General features: G+C 45.1%; 1 protein-coding gene across 1 annotated transcript in view; it reads right to left on the bottom strand.

The window, feature by feature from the left end:
- HIP1R (huntingtin interacting protein 1 related) overlaps positions 1 to 14,523 on the bottom strand; it is a 360,114-nt gene that overhangs the window by 167,144 nt on the left and 178,447 nt on the right. Inside the window, exon 8 of the mRNA XM_069214961.1 lies at positions 9,749 to 9,889. Within this exon, the coding sequence (XP_069071062.1) occupies positions 9,749 to 9,889 (141 nt within the window). The remainder of the gene's footprint in view (positions 1 to 9,748; positions 9,890 to 14,523) is intronic.

Below are 14,523 nucleotides of genomic sequence, written 5' to 3'. Positions count from 1 at the left end.
AAAAGTGTAGCTTGCGACAAAACATCATACCTAGTAGCACTCAAGAAACTAATTAACGCACATTGAAAACCAATCATCCACCAAAGTGGCACTATATATGGTCCAATTCCTACGGTGATCCCGTTACACAAGAAACTGCACTGGCTTTCAGTCAAACCGAGACAGACACTGAAAAACTGCAATCACTATACATATGTTTCTACACAGTCACACCCCCACACCATGTCCAAAAGGAACATCTAACAGTCCTAGCACCACATGCCGCTCCCAATATACTCTCAGGAGTTATGGAGTCACTGCAATCCCAAAAGCTGACTATGGGTGACAAGAGATACTCAGTCACTTTGGCCATATCTGGAACACTCTCACACTCTCCTTCCCAGCAGAACATCAGTTTATCAGCCTTTACGCACACATATGAAAATTCACTTTGTAAATGAAAACTGAGTGGCCACATCCTTAGACCCCTTCATCTCCCGTCTCTGCTCTCGGGAGACCCACAGATAGCTCAGAGTGTGGGATGCACATTACATGCCTAGGAGAGTCCGGCCTACACAATGTACCGTGCTGGGGAGGAGGCACATGGCGGATTAGACAAACCTGGTGGTGTTCTTGAGTTTGCACTGGTACAAGAGTATTATTTTACAGTTTAAATTAAATACTAAGAAAGTCAAGATGGCAGGAGGATTAAGGGTGCACATTCTTGAGAAAGGAAGGTCCGCGTTCTTAGAAAAGCTCTAGGATGCGTGAGCAGCATCATCACTGAGCAGTGCTGGACCCACACAGCAACCCAGGGTAGAACTGGAGAATCCCTTGTAAAGTTTGCACTGGGGAGGATCCAAACTTGGGAGGGAAAAGAAAAAAGTGGAAGACAAAGCATGGGGTATGGTATAGGTCTATGTCGGAGTGGGTGGAATTTATCCTATCTGCAAATCACAGATGTGTAACACCAGATGGTTACATTATTTCTGGGATCCACAACAGCAGACAAGAAAAGGGTGGGAACATAGGAGATATAGGGCCTGATTACAACTTTTGGAGGAGGTGTTAATCCGTCCCAAATGTGACGGATATACCACCAGCCGTATTACGAGTTCCATAGGATATAATGGGCTCGTAATACGGCTGGTGGTATATCCGCCACTTTACCGTCACTTTTGGGACGGATTAACACCTCCTCCAAAGTTGTAATCAGGCCCATAGTTCTGTATTGGGAATCCACTGTTGGTTTCCTGCTAACCCCCATTTAAAGTGGTTGCTCGCTGCTCCCTATCTTCAGACCATTCAAAGTGGCTACCAGGGAGATATCAGAAGCTGGGAAATTGCCCTTCCCTTCCAGGAAGCATTTTGTGGCTGCGAAGACCACAGGGTGTTACATAGTGTTATGTGCATGTGAAGTGGTGGCAAATTCCAGCTGCAAAGAATGGAAGTGCGGAAAGCACTTGCATCCTCCAGCAGTGGAGGAATGTGGGACAGGATTGCCTTGCCAGCTTCTAAGACTACAAAGTCTAGGTAGCACTTCTCCATCAAACTCTCCCCCCCCATATTACTCAGAGAATCAAAATAAGTATGATTCAGTGGAATTGTGCTGTGAGAGACTGGTATCTGAAAAGGGGCCAGACATCCACCAAGCGGGGGCCTAAGTGTTCATAGACTAATTGTAGGACAATTCTGCAATTCATTAAGTACAAAAAAGTTGAGAAAAGAGGCTTCGCTCTGATAGGGACTGAAGTTTAAAGACAGCAAGCCCCCTGTGCTTCTTCTGCAGGACACAAAAAAGTATTATGGATATCAAATGTAGACTGCAAGAAACAGGGATATTGTTGCTGTGCTGGGTTAGTGAGTTTGTTTCCTTCAAAGCTCCCTTGTTAAGTGATGCTTGCTGGAGAAGCCCCACTTTAGGGTACAGTACAGTGGCACGGCTGTCTGTCCCCTACAGAGAATCCTTGTGTGCCAGGCAGCCTCTGCCCTCCGCACACGCCCTCGGTGGGCAAACATGTGCAGGTCCCCTTCTCCGGATCAAGCCTGGCTCAGAACATGCAAGTGTGCAGCTGGTCTTCAAGCCATCGCTGGCAGATGGTGGCCCTTGAAACAGCGCACAAGTAGAACAGACATCCATTCAGACACACCAGGCCACAACACTGTGCAAAAGTGTGCATTTTAAAGCTGCCAAGCCTACGGATGACCTTGGGTCGAGACCAGTGACGCACAGGGCTGGACAGAGTCTGGGTCAGACTTACCGAAAAAAAAAAAAAAATCAACAAAAATACTCTCCCACAAATTTGCTCTTACGTTCGGTGTAAATTTCAAATAATATGAAAGTTTATTTTGGTGCACGTCTGGGAAGCTGTGACATTTGCAGGAATCTGCAAGAAACATTTTGCAAATTCCCATTCACGAGTGTGCAAAGACATGTCCAGATGAGTAAGTGAACTGTGTACATTTACGCATGTGAAATAATATCATATATGTGAAACTGCTCTTTGAAGTTTTTATTTCTCGAAGGACAAAAAGATTATCTACACACTTTTGTTCCATTCTCATTTCCACTAGGGTGAGAATATGTTGCGAAACTCTTGTGAGCACCGCCTAACAAGTACAATTGGTGCAGTCTACAGTCGTTCAAAGTCATTCCCACCCTGAAATGAGCCTCCCCTCCGCTTGACGGAGAAGATATATTCTCATAAAAATGTCTGTGTGAGTATATATTTTTTATTAGTGTAAAAGTATACTGCGTGAATCACAAGCGAGGCGCTACACTTGAAAAACAATGCCATTTGCACGTGTAACTTGAACTTGGTAAATAAACTGGGCCCTCTTTAATTTCCTTGCAATCACATCCATACACTTTCTTAATGAGACAGAGTAACCTGTGCGCCTATGAATTGACGTCTATAGGGCTCGATTGTTCATTCATTCACTGACACACTGGTTACATTCAGTTTCAGAAAGCACAGAGTAGCCCTCTTCCCATTTCATACATTAGAAAGTAATACGCAAGGAGAGATGTAAGGGACGTACGAGCTTAGGTGTGAAGTAGCGCTAGGCGCATGAACAGAGTATCTGACAACAAAATGGGCTGCGTAAGCTGCAGGGGTTAACTTGTGCCAGTGCCTTTGGGGGCTGGCACCGACACTCAGTTTTGAGGACCAGGTCCAGGACCAGGACCAGGACTTATTTTTCTTACACAGAATCTGACCCAGAACAGGAGAGAGAGAGACAGGAAAGAGGAGAAGGGGGGGGGGGGGGGGGGGGGAAATAAAACACTGCCAAAGGCAGAACGCAGGGGAGTAAAAAGAAACCGCGAGATGTAAAGAGACAGGAAGAGTTGGGTGGTGGGGGAAAAAGGCATGAAGAGGCTGGGCAGTCTTGGCATTCGGGGCACTGGGCACTGCCAGCGGCGGGCTCCTGAGACAAGCATGGTCCACAACACAGGCTGGGCCCCTCCAGGCACCACGCCGTGGCCGGAGGAAGGGGAGGGGGTGGAGTGATGGCGGGGCCGAAGGAGAATGAATGGCACAGGGTGGCTCAGTTTCAAGAGGTCTTGGGGGCCAAGTATCACTGTTGATCAGGGCTCTTCAAACTGCCCCCCCCCCCCCCAGAGGGGCCTCAAGTGTTCCGGGGGGGGGGGGGGGGGCCGCCAGGCTCTGGCCAAAAGAAGCTACAAAGATAACATTGTTTTGTTTTAAGCAGAAATACTAATAAAAAGGTAACATTACTTAACTGCAATGTTTAAATATGTCTAGACATATTTAAAACTTTCCATCTTTATAAAAAATAATTGGGAAAAATTCTGAGGGGGGGGCAATGATTTTTATTTTTCAACTGGGGGATTGGGGGGGGGGGGGCATACAAAAGTTTGGAGACCACTTCTGTAGATGAACGTCCATCAGTGAAGCCGGCCTGCGAAGCAATTTAGTCTAGCACAAGAGGGGTCATAGGGACTGTTCTTAGGGAATCGGATGTGGAGTGGGGGGGGTGCAGGGGGTCTCCTCACTCGCCACCCAATACATCTCACCGTGCCTGAGGCTAGAAAATAAAAGGACCCACAGCACGCGGAAGTGGAAATTATAACACAATGATTCAATACAGTACTTAATATTACGAGTTACGACTTCTAAGCGCTATGATTTAAGGTGTTACTATTAATAAATGTAATGATACTGAGTTATTGACCTCAGAAGAATGCAAGACTAAGTTGGCCCTTCTTGGATCCCACAAGGTGTCGGCAGTGAGCGGTTAACGCCCCGTCTAGCGTTTCCAATGGCCATAAAAAAGCAATTAGAAGCTAATTATTAAGCTCTCTTAGGGAACTGCCATCGCCCTTTTAATGCACCGACAGAGACTCAGTGGTGCGTGCTAACGAGGTGTGCGCGCGATTCCAGACGTCAAATGTATGGGGCAAAATATGGAGTGAGACTCATCTAAGGTTTCTGCTCCCTCTGGCGAGTGAAATGTCTCAAAGGAGCGACAATTAAAGCGAAATCAGAACATCTGTGAGCCTGTTAATTTCAATTAAGTTTAAATCTATGGGGTGAGATGCATGAACGAGCTGGTAAGGATGACTGTAGTGAAGGATCAACCCACTGAAACGTAGGGGGCTATCTAATGGTCCCCTACCCTTAATAAAAACACAGGCCCACAAAACATTTAAATAATTTACAGGTTTGATCTTGAATGCTTTATGCAGTGGTTGAGGCGGGTCAGCAGACATAAAAGAAGGACAACTACCCATTCAAATGTTTGGGAAGCTAGAAAGTTAACAGAGGACGCCAAAAGGCACTTCAAACTGTATTTGATATATATATCAGTCCATGAGGGGGAGGTTGGAGAGGGGAGAGTATCTGGAAGCCAGGACTGTGCATAACTTTGGGAGTGTGGCATTCCTGCAGGTCCTCGAAGGAGGTGCCTGGACAAATGCACTGGGACCGATGGAGGGCCATCACACCCTCAGTAACAGTAGGGAGTGTCCTCAGTGGGTCTGGTGTGAGTGACATGCATGCACGTGGCTGTCTGGAAGGTATAAGGGAGTGAGATGGATTCTTCTTGGTGGAACAGCGTTCCAGGAACGCCCCTGGAGGTCCAAGTAATTAAAGTCCATCCCCAGGCTGATTCCAGCCAGGCTGACAGCTGTCCAGGGCACACTGCGTACCTCACCACTCCTGCGAACATCTGGAGCTGTTTGGAACCCAGACCCACCATTATCCAGCAAGATGTGCGACCACCTTTAGAGGTCACCAATGCAAGTACATGAGACTGGGCACAGGTGGTCCCAGATGTATGCGCAGGCTGGGTGGGGGGTGATTATTTGCCGGAAGCTTACCCATGTATTAAATTAATGAATTACAGGTTGATATAGCGCTAACTAGCCGTGGAGGTATCAGAACATTTTACATGAGAACAGTTCCATCGTGGGCAACCAGTTTACTTAAAGACAGTTACTAGTTTACAGTTATAAGTTACCATAAGGCCTTTTCAGATATTACACGTGATGATAGTAAATGGCACGGAATGTAATATGAATAAGGACAAAATCTATCAAACAAGAAAATGATCATTTAGTTGTAAGAACAACAGTCTCACTGAAAGACCCATGTTGAGCGTGTAGACATGCCTCCATTATGGCGCCGATGTCATTGTGCTTCACAAAAAGATACAGAGCGGTCTAAATGATGTTGGGAATCACTCTGACAAATGTCCGCCTCCTCCGCAAAGGCACATTGTTTCCTCAAATGCTTCAAATTCCGCAACCTGCCAATCAGAGTGGGGACGATAAAATCCATAAAGGGAAGGATGACAATTCTACCAGGAGAAGCCGCAGGCTAAGGGTGACTTCAACAAGCAAGCCACTGCTATAGGGTAATATCACTCTTGCAATTGTGAAGATACATTTATTAGCTCAGACCCAAGGACGTTCCACTTCTGATATCAGTCTAGATGCAAATAGCTAAGTTCCAGCGAGACCTACTAACAACGTATTTTAAGAACTAACATCACATTCTATAACTTGCAAACTACAAAAAAGCTCAACTATCGTGTATATCAAGCTACACTTTCTATAATTCTACGTTGAATTAGTAAAAAGAGTAGAACCATTTAATATGTTGTTCAGCCAGTGGTGTTTAGTAAAGTCTTTCTTGAAATACATTCACATTTGTCAGTAGATGTAAATGGGTTTACATCTGGTTCTCCAACATTCAGTTACTAAAGGGTTCTGATTACAATTAGAATGGTTAAGGTATGTTTACCATTTTCAGAGAAGCAAATCAATCAATTAGCAATAATGAATTTCAGCAGTCTGTTTGATACTCGTAATACCTATATGCTATGGCACCACCTCTTGTACGACAGCCATAATTCAATAGGAATGGTACAATTTTTGCAGTTTATGAAAAATAATCCACCCATATGTCAAAACTTGGTAACATATTTTAAAATATTTTTTTGTAAAATAAGTAATAATGGTAGCAAAAGTAAAAGACATCCAAACACTGAAAAAGGAGCAACTGAAGGAATTTTGCAGTCACAATCTAACCTTTCTTATGGAGTATCGATGGTCCAAGAAGATCCCTTCCTATAATGCCCAGTTCAACGAAGTAATTCAGTGGGAACTCAAAGTTTAAGGGGTATGGACCATAGCCCCTTTCGTAAAATAATCCAACAACGGTGAAGAGATGAGGACCCACGTTCATCAGTTGTGTCAGAAATGTCTTTATTTTGAACTTCACAAAGTATAAGAAGTGAATCAAGTGACAAGGATGTAATAAGGAGAATCCAATGGAATCCAAAAAGTGTAGAACAAGTTGCATCAGCTTACACATGTTTCACCCCTTACGGTAAATCCACCTGGGGCTTTTTCAAGGCAATGAAGTATTCATGGTCATACATCACTTCATCATAAATACTGGTCCGAATACCAGGCATGATTAATTTCTAATGGTGAACGGCAGAAAAACGCTGAGTGTGCTTCTCATGGTCTTTCTGTTTCTACTGCATGGAAAGAGTATAGCCCATCAGGCTGTAAACAAAAAGCACACCTGTTTGTACCAGACACTTGGTATTAGTCTAAAGACTTTCAAAGTCTGTATCTGTCCTCAGGACAGCCTACTTTAATGTCCAGAAGGCAGCCCTGTGCCTTTCGCCATGTGCTCCATTCATGTGTTTGCATGGCATATCAAGGAGCTCTGCCCTTCAGGAAGTGACTCCAGATCAAGGCCAAAGGCGATGACCAGCAATCAGTTTCCAGGACCCCATCCATATTTTCTTGACAAACATAACCCACTTTATGTTTAAGGAACACAGGAGTGTTTGTGTGACACCTGTATGTAATATTGCTCAAAAACGTGCACATCGGTTCACAGCCCGAACATTCCTTTTTCCACCTCTCAGAGACTTCACTTGACAACCCCTGGGGGTGGAGTGACTCACTCTGCCCATAAATGGTGAGACACAATTTTTATCATGACTATCAGGTTCACAAACCAAAAGGACTGCACAACCACAGACTGGAAATAGAGAATGGCCAACAGAGAGCAAAGTGCAAATCTAGAAAGAATTGATTCTGCAAACAGTAAAGTAAACCATCAATGATGTCATTTGGGACGTCACGGGTCATAACTATAACAAATCTTCATCTGAATTTTCTTCTAGACAGAGCCTCATTTTCTTCACACACACATTTGTTTTGGAATCCAAATAAACCATCACTTTCCCTTAGTTCATTTACAATTCTCTCCAGAAGAGTAAACAAAACCTGAAGTTTTGTATTTAATTAGGGACCAGTGGTAAATGATGCACAGAGTTGTGCAGAGACTCGCACATCTACAGAAAAGGTAAGCTTCTCAACACCGCAAACAATTCAAACTCTAAAACCCGATCTTTTGAACAAAACATGTGAACATTGCTGCTTCTCTGAGGAAGAATCACTTGTATGTGATACACAGAGCCTACATCACTCCGGCAAAACTCACTAAAATAAAAGGGGAAGTGATGAACTGTGCTAAATGCGGTGCCCCAAATGCTACTGATATTCATATGTTTATGGAGTGTCCGGCATTGCTGAATTTTAGGGAGGGAAACAACTGTAAATCTCCCCCTCATCATTTTTGGGAGATTACATGATTGGGGGGGGGAGGGGGGCGGTCAAGAGAAATTAGGAACTTGGTCTTTTATGCTGTTCTTTTGGCTAGAAGGGAGATTTGCTCGAAGTGGGTTATGAGTCTCCCCCCCCCCCCCATACACAGGAGTTGGCTTGAAGCTCTTTTGAAGACAGCCAAATTGGATTTAAGGGTGGGTGGTCCCGAGAGGAGGCGGAAGAAAGAGAAGCTTTAGTCTCCGCTTTTGGAGTGCCCCCCCCCCCCCCCCCCAATCCCCACCCGTTATTAGAGCTGACAAAGGTATACCACCCTCGGGTTATAGTCCAATGATTCAAACCCCGTTTTTCATCTGCACCAGCTACGAGGGTGACACCAGGTAGGCTGAGTGGGTGAGATGGGCCTCCTTGGGCCGCGTGTCCACTCTTCAGGGAGAGTGGAAAGCCTGTGGCTTGAAGGCGGGACAAACTCTTGGAGGTTTATGAGGACTAAAAAGAAAAAGAAAAAAAAACACGTGAACATTGTTCTATTCCTCCTACTACAGATATCTCCCGCTTCACAGGACAGTCTGAGTTCCAGGCTGGAAGGTTCTGAATACTCTCAAGTTTATCATCCTACATATCTTTGAAGATGCAGATGGCAGACTTTACTCCAAAGCACTGCTACATCTGGAGTTAGTGCTAGCTCAGTGAGACACTGTCTAGCACTAGAGGGACGCATCCCTGCCTCGTGTGGCAGGATAGATACGGGTATGGACAAATGGATGCTTCTTGAGCGTCTGATGTATGAAGCTAGGGGATGCCTACAAAAACACAGGAGATGTTGGAATCCCTGGAAAGACGCCCTCTATCTGGTCTGAGCTACACAGAACACGACGGCCTAAAGCTTACCCATTTTTACAACAGTACATTTATATTAAAATATATATGCTCTATTATAATGGTCCATGCGGCCATCCACTTGAGATGCAAATATTGATATAATCCTGCATTTTGTGATGATTGTAAACGTGTTACATTGATGATCCGTATTATCAAAATGCCAAATCTTAAGTTCTGGTAACATTTAGAAGCAATCCCCCTTCAAACTAGTGGACGGTAATGTCTATTTTACTGCACAACCTCATGTTAGGGAACACTATGGGTATGACGACATAACTAAAATCCTCTGAATTTGGCTCGTATTGTAAAAAACTCCCAACAAAAACCTAAGCATGCTAAATTTGCTCATGGACGCATTATATTTCAGTAGTGACCAAACTAATTCTGGCCTATGCAAAAAGGTTTTCAGTGATTATGTGTTAACAATAACATGCCTTTTAAGGTGTTTTTCATAGTGAATTTGAGCGCTTTGAGACATGGCCTATGAAAAAAGTTACCAACATGTTTTTGACAAAGCACTTAAGGAAGGAGAACAAGACCTCTGAACATTTCCTAGCAACAGACTCTTAACTTGCACTTGTTTAATTTACACGTGGAAACAAATATCCACCTGTTCAAAGGGACTTTACTCTCACATGAACAAAAGTGGCAGGCATCGTTGGCTAGCAGAGGTTGCAGTTCAATTTATATTTGGCCCAGATCCCACTCGGTGCACTAGTAACAATTTTCAAGAACATAGAAACATCTATAAATTCTGTAGGAAGAGATACTCACATGAATGGAGCTTGAACATCAGCTGGACCGTGTAGTGGTAGAGGTGGCTGCAGTCTTGAATCACCTGAATCAGCGGCGCCAGCTTGCACTGCCCGGCAGACATCTGCGACACGGCCATCGCGCTATTGAGTTGTCTATTAACTGCAAATATATACAGGATTACTCAGGAAGCTGTCACTCAAAAAAGAACTCCGCAATAACCCAACAACCTCCAGAGGCTAGCCGACATGGCTAACACTACCACTCAGCCAGACTAAATGACTGGAAACATTTTCATGTCACTAGTCTTAAACTCCTAGGTTTTAGGGTGGTGCCGTACTGGATCTACACATGTTTGTGATGGTCTTGGTATGTGGTGTTCATGATAGATCCTCAATGGCTCTTCAGACCCAAATAAACCAGCATTCTGAAAAAAAAAAAAAAAAAAAAAAACAGTGCAAAGGAGGGCCCTTCAACCCCACCTTTTCCTGTGCCTCACTTTCCTTAAGTCCATCTTAAGGAATAGCTAAAGCCTGCCGAGGAATATTACATTCACCCAGGGGAGGACTTGCGCCTTCACAAAACTGGTTGGTGGTGTTCCAACGAGTCATTCCATTATCTTCAAGGACTACAGGAAACCACCTTCAAGCCTTTTATTCAATTATAAAACCAAAATATATCAATATGTAGACATACCTCTAAATCAAGCCCTCACAATCAAAACCATTGAATGATTGTGAGGCTGCCTCACCATCGTCCCAGGCTGGATACAAAGTGCCTACCACAAACAGAACCCAACCAAAACCCAATTTATGCTCATTGCAGGAATACCACACAAAATCTGCTTCGGGAACAATTTTCCAATATGAAGCTGGATGGATCAACTTTCTGGGCTTTACGGATGATAGGTCATTAGGATACAACAATGATAGCAACCTATAGATAAAAGCATGCATCGTCAATGGAAAGCCTAGAAAGCCTGGTGCCAGCTCCCATTGCCACACAGAAAAATACCAAACCCCCAGACCCAGGTTTCTGGATGACAATCCAAGACCTGTCCCCCTCCCATCTGGATATTATTAAATTCCAACTCCTTGCCATTCCACACTGTCACATGGATGAAGATCTGCCATGTCACCACCTGACTCATCAGGCTGAAGAAATAAGACCATTCACTGCTATTCTGATGGACCTGTATCTGCTGCCTTTCAATGCCCATGTATTCTTGAAAACCTACAGTCTTTCCCACATCAAAATAACTGGTGCACCAACCTATGTGATTGTAAAGCTAGAGGGAACACCTCCATCACGAAGACAATTTTACGGTGGTTTCCGCCTTTACTCAGCCGTTTTGCAGAGACCCCTCAGTGTGGCTAGGAGATAAATCACGACTTCCAGTTAAGTTATTACTAGCAAATGTGTTGGCATAACTAGAATAAATAATGCAAATAATTAAAAAACTGTAATCATTTAGTTTCTGAATGCCTTTAACAGGCAATATAAGTGAGAATCGTCTCTCCCCTTTTAACTATTTCTCTTAGTTGTTATACTTACTCTACTTTGCCGGCCTCATTTTGTTGCTTGCAGTGCATCTTTTGTGGTTTGATTACCATTACTTGTTTTTTTTACTACATAGTATATTAGAAACATCAATAAAAAACAGAGGACATATTACATATGGGGCTTTTATTGGCTCACTCTGCTCTTTGGCACCCCCTTAACTGAGTGCATCAAGCTCAGACTGAGACAGTGCATCCTATTACAATCAATGAACTGTTCGCAGTCTAGGCGTAAGCATGCACCTGCGCTCTGAACAGCGCATTAGTGAAAGGCAGACCAGTTCCTTGATGGCGCTGATTTGCCTTTCACTTCAGGCATCAAACTGGACTGACTTTCAAAGTGGGGCAGAGATCCCTCAGCAGGCAGAGTATTGAGTGACTGCACCCGCCTGCAGGACGATGTTTAGGTGCTCCTTGGGACTCTTCCCCGCTTCCAAATGGCGCACTGGCTCTGCGCAACTTCTATGTGGCACACAACTGGTGATATGTCAAATGGCTTCTTTGCCCTGGCATATATGACATCTGTAATATGGCACGGCCATAATGGCAAATGTTTCTCTTATTTGGACAGGTCAGTGATCCTTACAGATGAGGGAACGCCCCTTTCTGATGACATATGATCCATACTATAAAAAGGACAGTGAAAGCATCTGAACCCCCTTATGTAATACCTAAGTGCCCAGGGGGCGCAAACAGGTACCCACATGCTTTTTCAACCCCTGGGACACTTAGTAAGGCCATGACATTGTCAGGCTTGAAGAAAAAGTTACTTACCTTCGGTAACGCATTATCTGGTAGAGAGACTATCTAGCTGCAGATTTCTTACCTTTAGAATTTCCAGGCATCAGCTAAGAATCCGGAACTTTTGCTCAGCAATAGCCCTGTGCTAGCCGTCCGGTGACATCACTCGGATCCGCGTGGCACCACTGGCGTCGTTAGAGCCATCTGTGACATCACGGTCACCTATAAAGGCACCACCCAGGCACGCGTAGGTCAGTAGTTTTCCACAAACTTCCACACGAGCAGCGCAGAGCCAGGGAAAGAACCAACAGTTTGGTCTGTGCCAAAAACTAGAGGCCTGAAAGGGACAATCCTTAACCCTAGTAAAGGAGTCCACAGCGTGGAAGGCATGGATGGGTGTAAGGAATCTGCAGCTAGAGAGAGTCTCTGTATCAGATGAACGAGTTACCTTTGGTAACGTGTTATCTAGTAGACTCCTACCTACAGATTTCTTACCTTTAGAATAGATACCCAAGCCATAACCTCCTGGCGGAGGGCTGTGGACAAATTCACCTCAAACCACAAAGTCCTGAAGGACCGCACAGGGCAAAGTACCCATCTCTGCGGACCCGATTGTTCAGCAGTAGAGTTTGGCAACATGAGCAGAGATGCCCACATAGCAGCCTGACAGATGTCCAGGACTGGTACAACTCTTGCTAACGCAGTGGTAGCAGCTTTGCCCCTGGTGGAATAATCTCTCAAGCCCTCAAGAGGCTGCTTTTTGGCCAGAGCGTAGCAGATTTTTATGCAGAGAACAATCCAGTGTGAAATGGTTTGTTTCTGCACTGCCCAACTTTTCTTTGCTCCCACATACCCCACAAAGAGTTGGTCATTCACCCAGAAATCTTTTGTGCGCTCAAGGTAGAACGACAACCCTCTTTTTGGGCCCAGTCAATGGAATTCCTCCTCTTCCTTAGAGGGTTGCAGGGAAGCAAACAAGGTGGGCAGGGTGATGTTCTAACCCAGGTGAAATGGGGTCACTACCTTAGGGAGAAACCACTACTTTGTCCAAAAACATGGTGAGATACGGAGGCTTGAATGAGAGAGCCTGCATCTCACTCATCGTCCTGGCAGATGTTATTGCCCCAAGAAGGCTGTCTTGATGGTGAGCAGCCGGAGGGGACAATTGTGCAAAGGCTCAAAGGGAGCACACATGAGAAAAGTGAGAGCCAGATTTAAGTCCCACTGAGGCATGATAAAGGGTGTAGAAGGAAATATATGTACAAGCCCTTTAAAGAATCTAGTAACAGTAGGAGATTTGAATAAAGAAGGCTGATCGGACGGCCCAAGAAAAGCTGATAAGGCAGAAAGATATCCCTTGAGTGTGCCCAATGCAGAACCCTGCTGGGCATGGGACAAAATAAAGAGAAGAATAGCAGAGAAAGTAGCAGAAAGAGGATCAATAGATCTTTCTGTTCAATAATATACAAAGCATTTCCAACAGCAGGCGTATACCATCTTCGTGGAGGGGCGTCTGGATGCCAGAATAACTTTAGGAACTTCGGGAGAAAGGTCAACGGCTGCCAACTTCCGACACTCAATGTTCATGCATGAAGGCGCAGTTAATAAGTTCGGGTGGAGAACCCTCCTCTGCTAGTGCGACAAAAGACCTTCTCGAAGGGGAAACCTGATTAGGGGTTCGATGCTCATTTTGAGAAGCTTGGGATACCAGACTCTCCGTGCCCAGTCCAGAGCCACAAGGATTACTTGGGCCCAGTAGTTCCTGCTCTTCTTGAGAACTCTCGGGAGGAGTGGTATGGGCGGAAAGGCGTACAGCAGGCCTGAGCTCCACTCATGACAAAAAGCATTGCAGAGCAAGTGCTGCCTGGGAAACTCCAACGCACAATAGTGCTGACATTGCACATTCTCTATGGAGGCAAACAGATCTAACCAAGGCTCTTCCCGCTGCTGAAAGAGTCCTTGTGCTACCTCCTGATGGAGATGCCACTCGTGATCTGCTAGGCATCAGCGGCTGAGTTCGTCCACCCTGGCGTTCAGATAACCTGCCTTTTATTGAACAACCAGGATTATATGCCCTGCTGTTCCAGCCATGTCCAGAGACACAGGGCCTCCTGACAGCGGGCCCAGAAGCCCACCCTGCTCGTTGTAGTACCACATGGCGGCAGAGTTGTCTGTGAACACCTGCACTTTCTTCCCTTTGACAACAGGAAGAAATGCCTTCAATGCTAGCCGGATCGTCCGGAGCTCCAGTAAGTTGATATGGAGTCCGCATTCCACCAGAGACCTCTATCAGATGGCCATCCCATCCCAGAAGTGACACATTGTCACTACTATGAGATCTGGTAGGGGAAGAGAGAGTAGTCTGCCTCTGACCCAATCACGGTTCTTTAACCACCACTGCAAGTCTTTTGCAGTTCCCTCAGAGATCCGAACCACGTCGGAGAGATTTCCCTGATGCTGTGCCCACTGGAACTTCAGGTCCCACTGCAGAGCCCT

Source organism: Pleurodeles waltl, chromosome 11, assembly GCF_031143425.1.
Source record: "Pleurodeles waltl isolate 20211129_DDA chromosome 11, aPleWal1.hap1.20221129, whole genome shotgun sequence".
Lineage (NCBI taxonomy): Eukaryota > Metazoa > Chordata > Amphibia > Caudata > Salamandridae > Pleurodeles > Pleurodeles waltl.
This window is presented reverse-complemented; position numbering and strand designations above follow the sequence as displayed.